The sequence below is a fragment of the Moschus berezovskii genome, chromosome 19 (genome assembly GCF_049115385.1).
Source record: "Moschus berezovskii isolate FMDL1 chromosome 19, NW_MosBer_1.0, whole genome shotgun sequence".
In the NCBI taxonomy this organism is placed as follows: domain Eukaryota; kingdom Metazoa; phylum Chordata; class Mammalia; order Artiodactyla; family Moschidae; genus Moschus; species Moschus berezovskii.
In genome coordinates this window covers 8940373-8960187 of record NC_142478.1, presented here as the reverse complement: position 1 = coordinate 8960187, position 19815 = coordinate 8940373, and the positions used below count along the sequence as shown (strand labels likewise).

General features: G+C 41.5%; 1 protein-coding gene across 7 annotated transcripts in view; it reads left to right on the top strand.

The window, feature by feature from the left end:
* FHIP1A (FHF complex subunit HOOK interacting protein 1A) overlaps positions 1 to 19815 on the top strand; it is a 315123-nt gene that overhangs the window by 175821 nt on the left and 119487 nt on the right. For 6 of the 7 annotated variants that reach the window (XM_088827974.1, XM_088827972.1, XM_055405469.2 and 3 more), the window contains one exon: positions 14374 to 14606. The exons of the other annotated variant lie outside the window; for it this stretch is intronic. In XM_088827974.1, coding sequence (XP_088684100.1) covers positions 14502 to 14606 — 105 coding nt within the window. In that variant the 5' untranslated portion in view covers positions 14374 to 14501. The remainder of the gene's footprint in view (positions 1 to 14373; positions 14607 to 19815) is intronic. 7 annotated transcript variants of the gene reach the window in all.

Here is a 19815-nt window from a genome sequence, read left to right as displayed (position 1 = left end):
TGTCTTCCAACTCACTGATCCATTCCTTTGTGTCATTTATTCTGCTGTTGAATCCTTCAAGTATATTTTTTCGTTTCAGTTATTTTATTTTTCATCTCTGTTTGGTTTTTGTTTGTACTTTCTAACTCTGTCAAAAACTTCTAGTTTCTCATACTATGCACCCATTCTTCTCCTGAGTCATTTGGCCATCTTTATGGCCATTTCCCTGGACTCTTTCCCTGAGTCGTTTGGCCATCTTTATGGCCATTTTCCTGGACTCTTTCTGGGGCAGATTGCCTGTTTCAAGTTCACTTAGTTATTCTGAGGTTTTATTTAGCTTCTTCATTTGGAATGTATTTCTCTCCCACCTTGTTTTGTCTGAGTTACTGTTTGTGTCTTTATGTGTGTGGTAGGTTGGTTCCATTTTTCAGCCTTGGAGAAGTGGCCCTCTCTAGGAGACAGTCTGTGTATCCCAGCAGTGGCTGCCCTAAACTATGCTCTAGGGGTTCCGCCTCGCAAGGGCTGCATGGGATCTTTCTCTTGGGGCAGGTTGATTGTGTGGGCAGTCTGCTAGGCTTGCTTGACTCCTGGCCCAGTTGGTTTCCAAGCCCTGCCTTTTGTGGAGGCTGTTGACTATAGTCGGTAGGACCCGGTTAAGACACAACTTTCTGCAGAATCCCAGGGTGCTCCAGAGCTAGTGCTGGCCCCATGTGGAGGGGGGGTGGCCTCAGGGCTCGGAAGACTTCGGGTTTGTTTCCTGCGCACTGTTGGGTGACGCCAGGTCCTGGGGTTAGTGCTGGATTTCTGGCAGGCAGAGCCGGGTCCTAGAGTCTGGCAGCAATGCCTGGGCATCCCAGAGCTGGTGTCAGGTTGCTGGTGATGAGGGAATGGTTCCTGACACCATTGGTGTAGGGCTGGTGGACAGAAGCAGGACTCAGATGGTCCCAGAGTGCATGGCCTGCAGTGGGCTGTCGGGGTCTGCAGGCTGCAGGTCTGTGGATTCTAATGTCTGCTGTCTGCCCCCTGGTATGTGGAATTGAGTCTTCGCCCTTTAGTGGACAGGGCTGTTTCTAGAGGCATGTCTAGAGGGGGCTGTGGGCTCAGGAATTCTTTAGGCAGTCTATCTGCTGATGGCTGGGGCTGTTCATCACTTAGCCTGAGGCCTCTCTCCCAACACTTGTACCTATACGCTGTTGAGTGGTGCCAGGTCTTGGCACTAATACGCTAAAGGAAGGACACCACACTGATGCCCATCCATGTGGTAGAAGGGGCTCCCAAGAGTGACTGTCACCAATGTCAATGCCCCTGGGTGAGCTGCAGTCATCCCTTGGCACTCTTGGGAGACCTTTCAACACTAGCACATAGGTCTGGCTCGGCCTCTTATCAAATTACTGCTTTCACTCCCGGTCCCAGTGCCTGAGATTGTGTGTCCTCCCTTTACAAGTGAAGTGTCTATTTCCACTAGACCTTTGGTAAGCCCTGCTGGCCCTCAAAGCTGAATACTTGGGGGCCGTGTTCCTGGTCCAGGACTCCTGGGCAGGGGAGCCCGGCGTGTGGGCTTGTGGTGGAACTTCTGTAATACAGTTATTCTCCCGTTTCTGTGTTGCCCACCCCGACCGATTATATCATGAGTTTGCCTCTTCTGCCAGTCTTGTTGAGGTTCCCTCTTTATGTCTTTAATGGTTGGTTTCAGTCTTTTTCATCAGTGGTGGTTCTGCAAATAGTTGTGATTTCGGTGTGCTGGGAGAGCAGGTGAGCTCAGGGGCTTTCTCTCCCACCATCTTGGCTGATCTGCATCCTTTTTGAAATTGTGATGTAGTATTTCGTTATATTTATTTATATAACCTGACTGTTGCTGGTGGATATTTGGGGTCTTTCCAGTTGTCTCCTGTCTAACCAATGCCTCAAAGGGTGTGTCTGTAGTTTGGGAGGTACTAATGATTAGACCCCAGGATGTGTGTGTGACCTTGATGAGACCGGCACCTTTACTTCTCCGTGCCTGTCTCTGAATCTTGTAGAAGAGGGAAGTGTAGTTCACACGATTGCTGAGAAGACTGAATGGGTTAATGGTATACTGTCTTCAGAATAGTGCCTGGCACAGTAAGTGTCAGCTGTTTGCTGTTATTCAATATGTCATTTTGTAATGTGGAAGTATATTTACAGGATGTACATGTACGTCAAAAAAAATTTTTAAGCCACTTTAAAGATGCATTCATGGTAAAACTATGAAGAGTCCCCAAACAGAGGCTCATAGCCAACTCAGATTCTAAAGTTATTACTGAAGAGACAGTCATGGGACTTCTGTGACTTCAGTCATACAAGAAGTTCCATTTCAGCAGCTTAGGGGTTGTTCTAGCCTGTGAGTAACTGTGATCTTGCGTAATAATCAGGGCAAGACTCTGTGTGTTACAAATTTCACGGCTGGTTAGATACTTACACTCCGACTCAAAACCCTGCAAGGTGTGGTGTCTGAGGTACAAAGTGATTAGCATTTATTCTAATGTTAGAATAGAACAGAAGTGATTTTCTGTTCAAATTCAGTTTTAAAGGCTGTTGCCAAATTGCTCTTTGCAGGTAGAACAGCAGTATAATTTCTCACCTGAGGTGTATGAGATGGACCCATTTTTACTTTTCCTAAGTCCCCTCTTGAAATATGTAAATCTGGACATTGATAATATACAACTGAGGCCCATGTAGTTGTTACTGGGCAAGGAGAACTTTCAAGTTAAATTTTTTTGCCTTTAAATTTTTTTTTTTTAAATTTTTGGTGATTCTGCTACTGCTGCTGCTAAGTCACTTCAGTCGTGTCCGACTCTGTGTGACCCCATAGACGGCAGCCCACCAGGCTCCCCCATCCCTGGGATTCTCCAGGCAAGAACACTGGAGTGGGTTGCCATTTCCTTCTCCAATGTGTGAAAGTGAAAAGTGAAAGTGAAGTCGCTCAGTCACGTCTGACTTGTAGTGACTCCATGGACTGCAGCCTACCAGGCTCTGCCGTCCATGGGATTTTAAATCTTGCTTTTTATTTTTTTATTAGTATGAAATCTTGGTGATAAACTGATTATAGCAATAATATATATGTGAGTGGTTAACTGCTTTAAAACATAGGTTTTTACTATAAACTTCTAGAATCTTTTGCCTACTCTTGGATGAAAAAACAGTGTTTTAAATTTTGGTTCAGCAGTGATACCATTTGTTAGTTTATTATATTTGCATGTAAGGAAGTCTTTCATTAATTTTATGATCATAAAAAGTTCAGAAATGGGGAATTATTAGGTTACCATATAAGTGCTATGTGCAGATGCTCAGTCGTGTCTGATTGTTTGCGACCCCATAGACTGTAGTCCGCCAGCCTCCTCTGTCCATGGGATTTTTGGGGCAAAAATACTGGAGTGGGTTGCCACTTCCTCCTGCAGGGTGTGAGTGCTCACAGTGCTAATGTCATTCCGCCTGTGTGAAGTCAGGATAGTTGCACCGGATATTTCAGGTACCGGTGACTTCTTCCACTTCTGTTGTGTTTACATGCACAGAAGCACCCAGACTCTTCACGGCCCATTTCGTAGACTGGTGAGGAAAGGTCCTTTGCCCTAATTGGCATGGGACTGTGTTCTTTGAGCCTGTTGCTAATATTAGAAGAATGCTAATCACTTTGTACCTCTGACGCCACACCTTGCAGTGCTTTGGAGTCGGAGTGTAAGTATCTAACCAGCCATGAAATCTGTGAGGCTCTGCGGCTTGCCCTGACTGTTACTCAAGATCATAGTTGCTCACAGGCTGGCACAACCCCTAAGCTGCTGAAAGGGAGCTTTTTGTATTTCCAAAGTCACAAAAGTTCCATGACTGTCTCTTCAGTAACACTTTTAGAATTTGAACTGGCTGTTAGCCTCTGTTTTGGGACTCTTTATGAATGCAATTTAAAGTGGCTTATAAACATTTTTGAAGGCAGGCAATTCATGGACCCTTTTTAGAATTGGCTGGAAACTGTAGCCACCTGTCTCCAGGGAAATATGCCCACGATTTGTGAGATTTGTGAATACATATGGAATTTTATTGTTAGAACACTCATTCCTCTTAGTACGTCTTAAACCACGCATGGATGAAGGACATTTTTGTAAAGGAGATTTTTTTTTTCCTGTTGCTGTTCCAAAAGGTAATCAGCACATCGGCTTAATTACGCTGCAGGTTGCATATTTGAAATTTTTCACATAAAGGCATTTGAAAGACTGCTGGTAGGGAACTAATTCTGATTGATAGAGCTGCAAAAATAGGTATTAAACTAAGCAGCATAACTTCCCAAAGGTGCCTCCTTTTCCAGGGAAAATGACCAAGACGTGTCGGTCAAAAACTTAAGGTGTTTTATTTTGTTTTTTTTTTCCAGGAGAATTTCTTGAGAAGAACTTCATTAGTATGAGAGAGTTCTTAGAAATTCAGAGCATCTACCTCAAATCCCTGCTTTAAAATATTTCCCCATGGAATTTGTCAGATAAATTTATCTCTGAATTTACCTTAGCTAAATTTTAGAGTTTTACAGCAGATATTGTAACTGAGTTACCCCTTAATAGCTTTCAACAAAATAGTTATGTGACTGGATGGTGCACACTACCAAAATTATAGTGATTGATTGGGTTGTTGGGGAGACTTTGCCCAAGAAAGGTCTGGTTTTCACATTCTGACAAATCACTCCACGTGTGGAAGAGACTTTTCCTGTTCAGTCACCAATGAGCTGATGTCTCAACATTTGCTATAATTTTCAAAAGCTATAATTTTTACTGTCCAAATCTTTGCCACTAGGGGTTTGGTTTCTTAAGCAGCCTTAAAAATTAAGTCCCATAACAAATTTTTGGTATGTTTTAGATAATAGCTTTCATTTTTCTTCTTCATTCATTCTGCTTATCAGTCACTTGCATGGCACTTGGGTTTGACCTAGTTGGCTGGCAACTTGTTCTAGTGAAATTAAGATGTAAAACATGGTGGAATTATTTCCTGGCATTATTAACAGTTTTCTGAAATCTGGTTACTATTTTGAGGCATGCATTTATCAAAGCCTAAAACCATTTGGAATGCACGCATCGCAAGCATTTTCTCTGTTTTCACCCTATGTCTTAACAGGTTACCTACAACTTAGGGGAACAAAACAGTATGTGCTTTGCTGAAATGATGGATAGTGAACTGAATGAACCAACAAGTTGAGGGGTCTTAGGACAATGTCCAGGAGTCAGGGGCCATTAAGATGCTGGCTTTCTTTTCCACAGCCCAGCATTCCCCTGTGGTACAACAGCAAGAGAGAAAAGGAAACTGGGCCAGAGATTAGAGCGTAGGGAAGATTTCCTCTTAATAGATTTTTATAAGGCTCTACGGAGAGGTTGTCTGAGGTAGTTTGACCCAAAATGAGTCCTCCCCCATCACTATTAGTTATAATTGAGGGCACACAGTTCCCCTCTCTTCAGGTTTTCCCAATATTTGAGGAGTCTTCACCCTTAGATGGAATTTTATTTGATTAGCACATTTATATTAATAGACTATGTATTTAATAGCAGCCAATTCAGAGCCTTCTAAAGTACATACTAAAACAATGAGTTTTTTTTTTTTTTTTTCCTACTGGCAGTTGCTCAGATAAAAAAACCAACCAACCATCTACAGGTTATATTTTGAGATGGTGGTTTTCTGTGCTCTGGGTTCCTTAAGTGAAATGTGCTTTACTCATATAAAAAAGATTACAGATAGAATCCCTTACAACTGGAATTCTTACAAAGATTTTTGTACCATGGCTGTCATCCTCTTTTAATAGTTATCTGATTGCGTACTATGCTCAGTTGTGTCTGACTGTGTGCAACCCCATGGACTGTAGCCCACCAGGCTCCTCTGTCCATGGGATTTCCCAGGCAAGGATACTGGAGTGGGTTGCTATTTCCTTCTCCAGATTATCTGATTCAGTTCAGTTCAGTTCAGTCGCTCAGTCGTGTCTGACTCTTCACGACCCCATGAATCGCAGCACACCAGGCCTCCCTGTCCATCACCAACTCCCGGAGTTCACTCAAACTCATGTCCATCGAGTCGGTGATGCCATCCAGCCATCTCATTCTCTTTCTTCCCCGTCTCCTCCTGCCCCCAATCCCTCCCAGTATTAGACTCTTTTCCAGTGAGTCAACTCGTCACATGAGGTGGCCAAAGTATTGGAGTTTCAGCTTTAGCATCAGTCCTTCCAGTGAACACCCAGGATTGATCTCCTTTAGAATGGACTGGTTGGATCTTCTTGCAGTACTCCTCCACAGTTAGTATAATGGTTGCAATAAAGGATAGAAAAGAATGACTTTTGAACTGGGAGAGACCTGAGAAATAATCATTTAATCCTAATTACTCCCCCAAGCAAGGTTTCAAACCAAGAGCCTCCTGCTGTCTTAGACCCCATCTCCCAGTCAAAGCTTAAGTCTCTGAAGAAAGTGAAGTCTCTCAGTCGTGTCCAACTCTTTGCGACCCCATGGACTGTAGCCCACCAGGCTTCTCCATCCATGGAATTTTCCAGGTATGAGTACTGGAGTGGGTTACCATTTCCTTCTCCAGAGGATCTTCCCAACCTAGAGATTGAACTCTGGTCTCCTGCATTGCAGGCAGATGCTTTACCATCTGAGCCACCAGGGAATTAGGGACCTTATGTTTTCTGCCTTCCATGCTTGGAGAACTGAGCTAAAAACTCTTAGCACTGATACTTTGTTCCCTGCTTTAAATCCACCTAAACTCTGATCCTCATGCGACGAGTTGACTCACTGGAAAAGACTCTGATGCTGGGAAAGGTTGGGGGCGGGAGGAGAAGGGGACGACGGAGAATGAGATGGCTGGATGGCATCACCGACTCTGTGGACATGAGTTTGAGTGAACTCCGGGAGTTGGTGATGGACAGGGAGGCCTGGCGTGCTGTGATTCATGGGGTCGCGGAGAGTCGGACACGACTGAGCGACTGAACTGAACTGAACTGAACTGAAACTCTGATCACGTCCAGAAACCAGCCAGAGGTATATCAGGAGGGAAGGAGAAGGGAAGATGGAAAGGGAACCTGCCATGTTTGTCCATCAAGTTCAAGATTTGGTGACTTGCTATGAAAAGAGCCTGGTGTGCTGCAGTCCATGGGGTCGCAAAGAGTCGGACATGACTGAGCGACTGAACTGAACTGAACTGTAGAGTTGGCCTTGCTTCTCTTATCTCTAGGTCTCTCCTACCTGTGCTCTTGACCGCACCTTTCTCCTGATCCTCTTGCTCCATCAGAATTTTTGAGAGCGGGGCGGGGGAGTGGTCAGGTGGCGGGTATCTTCAAATTCTCCATGATAGTTGATTCCTTCTCATTAGATCTGAAAACAGGATCAGTTTTCCCTTAATAAAAATGTTCCCTAGGCTATGTCTCTCCTTAAGGTCACCATGCATTTCTTTCTCTTCAGTATTTTTAAAAATAATCCATTATTCAGTTCAGTTCAGTCGCTCAGTCGTGTCTGACTCTTCGTGACCCCATGAATCGCAGCATGCCAGGCCAGCCTGTCCATCACCAACTCCCGGAGTTCACTCAAACTCATGTCCATCGAGTCAGTGATGCCATCCAGCCATCTCATTCTCTGTCGTCCCCTTCTCCTCCTGCCCCAAATCCCTCCCAGCATCAGAGTCTTTTCCAGTGAGTCATTATTAGAAGATATTACATTTAAATACTGTGATATCCCTTATGTGCACTTTAAAAGCAGTATGAATGAATGCACATGCAAAATAGAAACAAACAGATTTAGGGGCTTCTCTGGTGGCTCACTGATGAAGAACCTGCCTGCCAATGCAGGAGATGCGGGTTCGATCCCTGGGTCAGGATGATCCCCTGGAGGAGGAAGTGGCAACCCACTCCAGTATTCTTGCCTGGAGAATAGCATGGACAGGGGAGCCTGGCAGGCTACAGTCCAAAGGGTCATGAAGAGTCGGACACAACTTAGCAACTACACAGATATTTAAATATGGAAAAGGATATTTAAATATGTTAAATTGAAGGATGGTATGAGCTCAGTTCAGTTGAGTTCAGTCGCTCAGTCATGTCCCACTCTTTGTGACCCCATGGACTGCAGCACTCCCTGTCTGCGGGGAGTTCCCAGGGAACTGCAGGGTTCCCTGTCCATCACCAACTCTCAGAGCTTGCTCAAACTCATGTCCATCGAGTTGGTGATGCCAACCATCTCATCCTATGTCGTCCCCTTCTCCTCCCGCCTTCAATCTTTCCCAGCATCAGGGTCTTTTCCAAGGAGTTAGTTCTTCGCATCAGGTGGCCAAAGTATCAGAGCTTCAGCTTCTGCATCAGTCCTTCCAATAAATATTCAGAACTGATTTCCTTTAGGATTGACTGGTTGGCTCTCCTTGCAGTCCAAGGGACTCTCAAAAGTCTTCTTCAACACCACAGTTCAAAAGCATCAATTCTTTGGGACTCAGCTTTCTTTATAGTCCAACTCTCACATCCATACATGACTACCGGAAAAACCATAGCTTTGACTAGATGGCCTTTTGTTGGCAAAGTAATGTTCCTGCTTTTTGTATGCTGTCTAGGTTGATCATAGCTTTTCTTCCAAGGAGCAAGTGTCTTTTAATTCCATGGCTGCAGTCACCATTTGCAGTGATTTTGGAGGCGAAGAAATAAAGTCTGTCACTGTTTCCACTATTCCCCATCTATTTGCCATGAAGTAATGGGACTGGGTGCCATGATCTTGGTTTCCTGAATGTTGAGTTTTAAGTCAACTTTTTGACTCTCCTCTTTCACTTTCATCAATGGGGCTCTTTAGTTCTTCTTCGCTTTCTGTCATAAGGGTGGTGTCATCTGAGTACCTGAGGTTATTGATATTTCTCCCAGCAATCTTGATTCCAGCTTGTGCTTCACCCAGCCCAGCATTTTGCATGATGTACTCTGCACAACAAGGTGACAATATACAACCCTGATGTACTTCTTTTCCTATTTGGAACCAGCCTGCTGTTCCATGTCCAGTTGTAACTGTTGCTTCCTGACCTGCATACAAGTTTCTCAAGAGGCAGGTCAGGTGGTCTGGTATTCCCATCTCTTTCAGAATTTTCCACAGTTTGTTATGATTCACACAGTCGAAGGCTTTGGCATAGTCAATAAAGCAAAAATAGATGTTTTTTGGAACTCTCTTGCTTTTTTGCTGACAGTATGAGATAATGTTTTATTAAATATCGAAATGTGTACATTGTAAGTTCAGCATGATAGTGAAAGATATTAAAATATAGTCACTGGTAGTTCAGGGAAAAAATGTGATTTTGACACATTTATAGCTCTCGTAAGTATTGTAGTTTTTGAGAGAGACTGAAATTAGAGGTCTGTTTGGGAGTGACATTGAAGGAATTTTTACATTGGGAAGAAGTATGATCTGTGTGACTAGAATCTAGGCTTTTATGATTATGTGGTATATTTTATAATTCTGTGATATGGAAACATATGTTTGTGCTTTTTTCAAAATCAAATAAAAATATGTACTTTCAAAAAAGGGCAAATAAAGACACAGGTAATTCTTATGTCAGTTATTCTATCTTCAGCAAAATTTAATAAAATTTCCCCCTCTATTGATGGAAACTATTTCTGTATATATTATTAATGAGATATATAAATGTGACTACTCAGTAGTGTCTTTGGAAATAATATAGTCAGTTCTGTCTTTGCAGTATAGAACCTGTGTTAATATCTCACCTTACAGACAACAGACAGACAGGCAGACGTGTATTTTGACAGCTCATTTCTCCACTCCAAGACCAAAAACCTCAACTACCATACCACAATACCACTCGCAACCACTGTGGGAAAAAAAGAGTCATTTGGGTATTTTTTATTGGTGGTGGTTTGTCTGAAGAACAGAAAAACTTCAGTCCTTTAAGAGCGGAATGATTTCTAGAGCTTTTTCTGGGCATGGAATTTGAGTTGATGTCCACTTTTGCATTTGTGGGGAGAACGGGTGGTGTGTGGGCCAGGAGCAGCACGCTCCGCTCTGAGCTTGGCCCTGACCGTTCCCAGCTCCAGACGCCTGCGGCTGAGGAGGGCAGAGGGCCAGAGAGGGTGGCATCCAGTGATGGCCCGTGACACGCATGCATGATCTAACACCTGTAGCCTCTCCTGTCTGCTCACAGCCTTTTGCTTAGTTTTGTCCTCTGTCTTCACTGGGGATTTTTAGCTGTTATCTGAGAGTTAAAGAAAAAGCTTGGAATTGGAAAAAGGAAAGGCTGATAATGGGAAAATGCAGAAATAGTTTGAAAACCTTGATGCTTGAGGAAATGTGTCCTTACACATCACTCCCAAATATGGAACCGTTGCTTTCAGTTCTACACTGTCCTGGGGCCATGCCAGCACTTCGCCACTCTAACCTGGGAATGAGAGAGTGGAAGAAACCACCTGGCCTCTTGGTGCTTGGGAGGTGTTTTCATTGACAGGGTCTCCTGATACAGCCGTTCCTTTCCCAAACACGATTTTCTGGACTTGCCTCCCCTTCTCCTTTCTGTCCAAGTTCTCTTGATGTTGTGGTTTCTGTAATCATGGCATATTTATATTTTCCAGGCATCTGCCTCAAGAGTGTGATTGGATAAGCCTCAACCAAGTGAAGTGTGTTTTTCTCAGAGAAGATACGGTTTCCTTAAGGGACTAGGGTCAGGGATTACAAGCATTACAAAGGAGAATATAGTTTCTAGAAAGAACACTGGACTGGGAGTCAAGAGACATTTCTGTCTCTGTCAGAGCAAACCTGCAGGACTTCCCTGCTGGTCCAGTGGCTGAGATCCTGTGTTCCCAGTGCAGGGGCCCCAGATTCCATCCATGGTCAGGGATAGATCCCACATGCTGCATCTAGGACTTGGCACAAATAAATAAATACTTAAAAAAAGAAAAAAGAAGCAGTTGTAATAGTCTAATTAGAGACGAGGGATATTTGGACTAAGGTGGTAGCAATGGAGATGAAGAAATATTTTTTAAAAAAGAACTAACTAGTAAGATTGTGGCCTTGGCTAAGATATTTGTCCTGTCTGTACTGTGGCCTCACTATCTGAAAAAACGGCATGTGAAGTCCCTTTGAGAACTAACGTAAAGCATCTTAGAAAGCACGTTTCTATTTTTGGTTTAGAGGCAGTTGGCATGATTTATGTTCCCTTAATGCCTTCGAAGAAGAATCTGAAAATCCTGGAGCTGGAAGGCATCTGAGAGAGTCTTCTACTTTTTCAGCCTCTGGAATAAACCCAGGCACTCTGATTTTCCCTGTTGTTATCATCTGAATAAGACACCTCGACATTTTCAAAGAGATCCAGTGTTTAGGACAACGAGGAAGTTGAATCAGAATTTCTTTTATCTCTTATCACTTAAAACGAGGTTGCACACTGAGATGTTGTCTAGAAGGGCTAGCCTGCTAATCAGAGTGAGGCGGGAGGATCATAGGGAGTGTGCATGCATGCATGTGTGTGTGTGTGTGAGTTTGAACATGCACCTGGGTGTGAGTGGACAGCCACTCCTGATTTTTAAACACCAGTTGGGCCCATGGAAATATGCCTCTCAGTGGCAGAGAGCCATGGTTGTCATTGGACAGTGTCTCATTGAAAGCACATTTGTATTATTAAGAATTATATGTCGGGGAATTCACCAATTTACATAATGAAACATAGTCATGGGAGATAGAATTTAACTGTTCCTTTCAGGTATTACCAGGTATACAGTCCTCCTTCCAACAGGCCTCCCTCTTTCTGCATACCTGTTCCTCTGACATTCTCCTTAAAAAGAATTTCTTTCCTCAGATGACTAATTCTTACAAGTTTTCTATTTTATGTACTAAAATTTATTTTAAAGCTCTTTTAATGTTGGCTGGTGCATCTTCTGCGCCCCCCAGCAGAAACATTGCATTAACCAAAACATCCATTTGGTTCCGGAAGAGCTTATGGAAAAACCTGAATGAGCATTTTGATCAACCCAATATTTGTTTTGCATATTCCTTTGACTGTCTTCCAGTGTTGTGCTCTACTTCCCACAAAGAAGTTGACCCATAAGTCTAACCTGAATCATCACCTTAAGTCCACCTCTCACATTTCATTGTGTATAGGAGGAATAGTTGATCAGTTTGATCAGCGTTCTTCTTGTAATACCTTTCATATTACTCAGTTGAAAATAATGTCTTGGGACTTCACTGGCGGTCCAGTAGCAAATACTCTGAGCTCCCAATGCAAGGGAACTGGGTTCCATCCCTGGTCAGGGGACTAGATCCCACATGCTGCAATTAAGATTTTGCATGCCACAACTAAAAATCCCACATGCTGCAACTAAGACCCAGTGCAGCCAAGAAAATAAATATTGAAAAAAGAAAGAGAGAAAATATTCTCTTTAAAAAAAAAAAAAATCAAAAAACTCTTTTGTCAGTGTCTGGAAATTTTATCATGGACTTTGTTTCAGTGCTCTGATAATTATAACTCCTTTCCCGTGTACTCTCTCTAGTCTGTACACTAAAAAAAAAATAATAATAACATTTTGAACTGTTGTTGTCGTTCAGTTGCTCTGTCATGTCCGACTCTTTGTGACCCTGTGGACTGCAGCACACCAGGCTTTCCTGTCCTTCACTGTCTCCTGGAGTTTGCTCAAATTCATGTCCATTGAGTTGGTGATGCTATCTAACCATCTCATCCTCTGCTGCCTGTTTCTCCTTTTCCATTCAATCTTTCTCAGCATCAGAGGCTTTTCCAGAGAGTCGGCTCTTTGCATCAGGTGGCCAAAGTATTGGAGTTTCAGCTTCAGCATCAATGAATATTCAGGGTTGATTTCCTTTAGGATTGACTGGTTTAATCTCCTTGCAGTCCAGAGGACTGTCAAGAGTCTTCTCCAGCACCACAGTTCAAAAGCATCAGTTCTTTGGTGCTCAACCTTCTTTATGATCTAACTCTCACATCCATACATGACTACTGGAAAAACCATAGCTTTTGACTATTCAGACCTTTGTTGGCAAAATGATATGTCTACTTTTTAATACACTGTCTTGGTTTGTCATAGCTTTCCTTCCAAGGAGCGTCTTTTAATTTCATGACTGCAGTGATTTTGGAACCCAAGAAAATAAAATCTGTCACTCCTTCTACTTTTCTCCCTTACATGTGCCATGAAGTGATGGGACCAGATGCCATGATCATAGTTTTTTGAGTGTTGAGTTTCAAGCCAGCTTTTTCACTCTCCTCTTTCATCCTCATCAAGAGGCTCTTTAGTTCCTCTTCAGTTCTACCATTATAGTGGTCTCATCTGCATATCTGAAGTTATTGATATTTCTCCCAGCAATCTTGATTCCAGCTTGTGCTTCATCCAGCCTGGCATTTCGCATGATGTATTCGGCATATAAGTCAAATTAGCAGGGTGATCATATATAGCCTTGACTATATATGATCAGTTGTTTTGAACCAGTCAGTTGTTCCGTGTCCAGTTCCAACTGTTACTTCTTGACTCACCGGTTTATCAGGAGACAGGTAACGTGGTCTGGTGCTCCCATCTCTGTGCTCAGCCCTGTTTTGGGCTGATGAAACTGAGGAGATGATACTAATATCTTACTGCTTTTGTCAGAGTTAGCTCCACACAACTGGATACTATTCCCTGTGTGTTCTATGACCTCAGTATCTTTTTTCTCCTCACTGACTCTGTTGGAATCTGACTTTCTTTGTATTTTATCCACGCGATTCATTTTTCATTGATAAATAATACTGCTACCTTTCATTGTTAAGTGTGCTGTGCTTTACTTACACTAAGTAAACACTATCTCATTTTTTGATGGATCGTTTCTGTCTGATTTGTCAAGGTTACTTGGAATTCTATTTTTATATTTATTTTTCAGGGAAGTTAGAAACCTTAACTTAGTTTGTAGCCATGAAATTACTGAGAATGTTTTAAATTCCATTATGACAGTCACTGATTAAAAAAAAATTGTTATTATTGGACCCGGTAATCTGGGTACTGTGCTATAACTCCCCTAAGTTATGTCAAGCCATTTATTTTAGTCACTATTAACTAAAGATTTTTATGTTTCTTGGTGTTTTTAAACACCACCAACATTGATAATCGTAGTTGATTGCTTGAAGCTAGATTTGAATGGTTTAGAAGAATAATCTAGGGGGTTGTGGTTGGTGGTGGTAGAATAAACTCAATAATTTTTTAATTTATTCATGTATCTTTGATAGCATCATTTTATGTTTTTAGTAGCAAAGTGAGAGAAAAATGTAAGAAATGCTTTGGATTGAGCTTAAATGTCCATTTTGTAGATATTTTGCTTAGTGCTGGACTTTGAGAATGACTATGGTTTGATTTTAATTTAATCATATCCTATTTAGTATGTGAATATAATGGAATGTGTTTTTTTTTGGTTATTGTCATTACAGATTTCAGAAGGTGACAATGAAATGTGAAGAAGTTACGTTTCTACTGTGATACTTGAAAATTAGTGGCTACCTACCAAATTTTCATGAAAATTAAATATGACTTAGGAGCATTTGATTTATGAAGGCTTATGATGTCATCTGTTGCGACAGAGAGCAAAATCCAGAGGGCGGTGAGCCTACAGGGAGTTGACCCAGAAACATGCATGATTGTATTTAAAAACCACTGGGCGCAGGTAATGTATGAGTTTTACCCTCTCTGCTGGTTAGGTAGCCTTAGAGGCTTCTATTGGGCTGATCCATGGGTCCCTACAAGTGTGACAAGTTCCAGAAACATAGGGAGGAAACCTTTTTAGGTAGGAAGAAAAGCAAATTTCTCTTCTTGCTTTCCTAGAATAGGTAGCTGGTTAAAAACCTTGCTTTTCATGAAAGCAACTACAGGACATGAATGTTCCCCATAGAGGAGCAGCAGTTGGCCTTCAAGTGACTTGTGTATCACTTTGCAATATACTTGACCGTGAGTACATCCTCTTCCTTTCCCTTCTCCTGCTGATTTTAATTCAGTCCTTTAACAATAGTGAAAGACACATTCATTAAGTATTCGCCAAGTGCTGTCCTGAATACTACAAATGCCTTGTATCATTTAATCTTCTCCACAAGCTGGTAAGGCAGTTAGTTTTAGCTTCCTCATTTTACAGATGAGGGAATTGAAAATCATTAGCTTGCCTGAGGTTATATGACTAGTGACTTTCCATGCAAGTACTTAGACCTTGGTCCCATGACTCCAAGACTCGTGTATTTGACCTCTGTGCTCTACCGTTTTTCAGGCTTGTGGTCCCTCTGTCATTTAAGGAAAAAAGGTAGCTAGAAGCATCTGAATTCATTACAAAGCTGTTTATAAAAGGTTTTTAAAATTATTATTATTCACTTTGACTTCTCTGTGACTCTTCTTGGATCTACTTGTATGGATAATTAAGGGTTGAATGGTCAGGAAATTTACCAGCTTGCCCCTTCCCTCAGAGAGTTTACAAGGAGAAAAATAAATTAAATTGGCATTCTTTACTACTTGTCTACCATTACACTCCCCAGGTGAGCTGGTAAGTGGCTATTTATGTGACAGTTTTTTAATGACTACCCAATTCCTTCCTGTGGCCGGAAATAGCACATAAGTTAAAGCACTGAGCCTGTAGATTATAGCAGTTACAGGGACACAGTTTAGATCAAAAACAAAATCAATTCTGCTTCTGGGTCATTAACACTTTGCAGCTTCTTGTCACTATTCAGTGTAAAGCTTCTAAAATTCTTTTTATGCATTTCCCTTTCTCTGACTTTTAACTGTTAAAAATCTTAATGGGTTTGCCCTGAATATTAGGGGCACATCTGCTTTAGCAATGGGAAGAAAGTAATCCAGGAGTTTTCCAGATAATTTGAGTAATTTTGGCTTTGCACTTGAGTGCTGACGCATAGCACCTTTTGTTTGGCGGCGCCGGTTTAGTCACTAAGTTGTGTCCAACTCTTGCGACCCCATGGACTGTAGCCTACCAGACTCCTCTGTTCATGGGTTTCTCCAGGTAAGAATACTGGAGTGGGTTGCCATTTCCTTCTCCAGGGAATCTTCCTGACCCAGGGATCGAACCCTGGTCTCCTGCAGTGCAGGCAGATTGTTTACTGACTAAGCTACAAGGGAACTCCCTTTTGTTTAGTGCAGAAAAATACTGAATTGAGGGTAAGGATAAGTTTGTCAGAGGGACTGGAGTTTAGTTATTAAACATTTTCTTTTGAAAAGTGAGTACACTCTTGGTCCAACTGTGTTTCAGCCATTTCTTTAACTTTGGCCAATCTTACCCGTTAGTCTTGACTTTTCTTTTAAATAAATCTGGAAAATGCCCTCGGTCTCTCTCTATTTCCCAAGGATCTTGAGGGCCCAACTGTTACCTTTATGAATAAAAATACTGGTTAAATCAATTCATGTAGACGTCAATATAATTACAGTCATCCCCTGGTATCTGTGGGGTATTGGTTCCAGGATACCAGCAGATACCAAAATATGAGGATGCTCAAGTCCCTTATACAAAATGATGTTTCCATATCACCTGGGCACATCTGCACATGCTCCAAATCATCTCTAGAGTACTTAAAATAACTAATACAGTATAGACACTATGTGAATAACTGTAAATGCAATGGAAATAGTTGCGCGTGTGTGGCAAATTCAAGTTACACATTTTGGAACTTTCTGAAAATTTTTTCCAAAAATGTTCCATCCGTGATTGGTTGAACTTGCAGAGGTGGAACCCACAGATACAGAGGACTGACTGTATTGTTAAATGGAGATGTAGTGAGCCCGAACTTCCGCTACCTCACTGTGGGCATCACCGGTGGGACAGGGAAAAGCATAAGCCTTGGTCTGGGCTTTTCTTTTAAACTTATGTTTAACTGGAGGATAATTGCTTTACAGTGTTGTTGCTTTCGGCCATACAACATGAATCAGCCGTAAGTTTACATATGTCCCCTTCCTCTTGAGCCTCCCTATGCCCCCTCACCCCTTCCCACCCGTTTAGATCGTCAAAGAGCACTGGGTCGCGTTCCCTGTGTTCTACAGGCGCTTCCTACTAGCTGTCTGTCTTATACATGGTAACGTACATGTTTCAGTGCTATGCTTGCAGTTTGTCCCACCCTTTCCTTCCCCTTTACCGTGTCTACAGGTCTCTTCTCTATGACTGCGTCTCTATTCCTGCCCTGCAAACAGGTTCATCAGTTCAATTTTTCTACATTCCATAGGTATGCATTAATATATGCTATTTGTTTTTCTCTTTCTGACTTAAACTTCATTCTGTGTAACAGGCTTTAGGTTCCTCCACCTCACTAGAACTGACTCAGATGAGTTCCTTTTTATGGCTGAGTAATACGCCATTGTGTGTGTGTGTGTGTGTGTGTGTGTGTGTGTGATGAGTTCCTTTTTATGGCTGAGTAATACGCCATTGTGTGTGTGTGTGTGTGTGTCCCTGCTTCTTTATCCGTTCATCTGTTGATGGCCATCTAGGTTGCTTCCCTGTCCTGGCTATTGTAAATAGTGCTGTAATAACCATTTGGGGTACATGTGGTTTTTTGAATTATGGTTTTCTCAGGATATATGCCCAGTAGTGGGGTCCTTGCATCATATAGTAGTTTTATTCCTAGTTTTATTTTTTAAAGTAATTTCCATACTATTCTCCATAGTGATCAATTCACATTCCAGTGCAGTAGGGTTCCCTTTTCTCCACATCCTCTCCAGCATTTATTGTTTGTAGATTTTTTGATGATGGTCATTCAGATTGGTGTGAGGTGAATATCTCATTGTAGTTTTGATTTGCATTTCTCTCATAATGAGTAATGTTGAGCTTTTTAAAAAAATTTTCGTGTGTTTATTGGCCATCTGTATGTCTTCTCTGGATGTCTTTTTAGGTCTTCTGCTCATTTTTTCATTGGGTTATTTGTTTTTCTGATATTAAGCCTCATGAGTTGCTTGTAGAGATTAATCCTGTGTCAGTTGCTTCATTTACAGTTATCTTCTCCCATTCTGAAGGTTGTTTTTTCATCTTGTTTATGGCTTTCTTTGCTATGCAAAAGCTTCCAAGTTTAATTAGGTCCCATTTGTTTATTTTTGTTTTTATTTCCATTACTCTAGGAGGTGGGTCATAGAGAATCTTGCTGCAACTTATGTCAACGAGTGTAGTGCCCATTTTCCTCTAAGTGTTTTATACTTTCTGGTCTTACAGTTAGGTCTTTAATCCATTTTGAGTTTATTTTAGTGTATGGTGTTAGGAAGTGTTCTCATTTTATTCTTTTACATGTAAGTGTCCAGTTTTCCCAGCACCACTTATTGAAGAGATTGTCTTTTCTTCATTATATTTTCTTGCCATCTTTGTCAAAGATAAGGTACCCATAGGTGCTTGGGTTAATCGCTGGGCTTTCTATCTTGTTCCATTTGTCTGTATTTCTCTTTTGTGCCAGTACCATACTGTCTTGATGATTGTAGCTTTGTAGTATAGTTGAAGTCAGAAAGGTTGATTCCTCCGGCTCTAGTTTTCTTTCTCAAGATTGCTTTGGCTTTTCAGGATCTTTTGTGTTTCCATAAGAATTGTGAATTTTTTTGTTCTGGTTCTGTGAAAAAAGGCGTTGGTAATTTGATAGGGGTTGTACTGAACCTGTAGATTGTTTGGGGTAGTAAATCATTTTCACAATATTGATTCTTTCAATCCAACGAACATGGTATTTTTCTCCATCTGTTTCTGTCATCTTTGATTTCTTTCATGAATGTTTATAGCTTTCTGTATACAGGTCTTTTATCTCCTTAATTAGGTTTATTCCTAGGTATTTTATTCTTTTTGTTGCAATGGTGAATGGGATTGATTCCTTAATCTCTCTTTCTGATTTCTTGTTGTGAGTGTAGAGGAATACAAAGGTTTTCTGTGTATTGATTTTGTATCCTGTGATGTTACTAAATTCATTGATGGGCTCTAGTAATTTTCTGATAGTATCTTTAAGATTTTCTATGTCTATTGTTAGTTTATCTGCAAACGGTGAGAGTTTTATTTCTTTTCCAATCTGGATTCCTTTTATTTCTTTTTCTTCCCTGATCAACATGGCTGGGACTTCAAAAACTGTGTTGAATAATAGTGGGGAAAGTGGGCATCCTTGTCTTGCTCCTGATCTTAGAGAAAATGCTTTCATTTTTTCACTCCAGGTGGCACTAGTGGTAAAGAACCTACTTTCCAATGCAGGAGATGTAAGAGAGAGACGGTAGGTTTGATCCCTGGGTTGGGAAGATGCCTTAGAGGAGGGCATGGCAACCCATTCGAGTATTCTTCCCTGGAGAATACTATGGATAGAGGAGCCTGGTGAGCTACAGTTCATTGGGTTGCAAAGAGTCAGACATGACTGAAGCAACTTAGCATGCACATACAAGAAAAATTATTGTTATGAGTTGTCCTATATAGCCTTTCTTATGTTGAGGTAGGTTTCTTCTGTGCCCATTTTCTGAAGAGTTCTTTTTTTAAATCATAAATTGGTGTTGAATTTTTTCAAAAGTATTTTCTGCATCTTTTGAGATTATCATATGCTTTTTATGTTTCAATTTCTTAATATGGTGTGTCACATTGATTTGCATTCATTGAAGAATACTTGCATCCCTGGGATAAACCCCACTTGATTATGGTGTATGGTTGCTGGATTCTGTTTGCTAGTATTTTTTTTGAGGCCTTTTGCATTTGTGTTTGTCAGTGATACTGGCCGATAATTTTCCTTTTCTGTGATATCTTTGTCGGGTTTTGTTATCAGGGTGCCAGTGACCTCATGGAATGAATTTAGAGGTGTTCCTCCCTTTACAATTTTTTGGAAGCGTTTGGGAAGGACAGGTGTTAGCTCTTTGCTAAACATTTGATAGAATTCACCTGTGAAGCCATT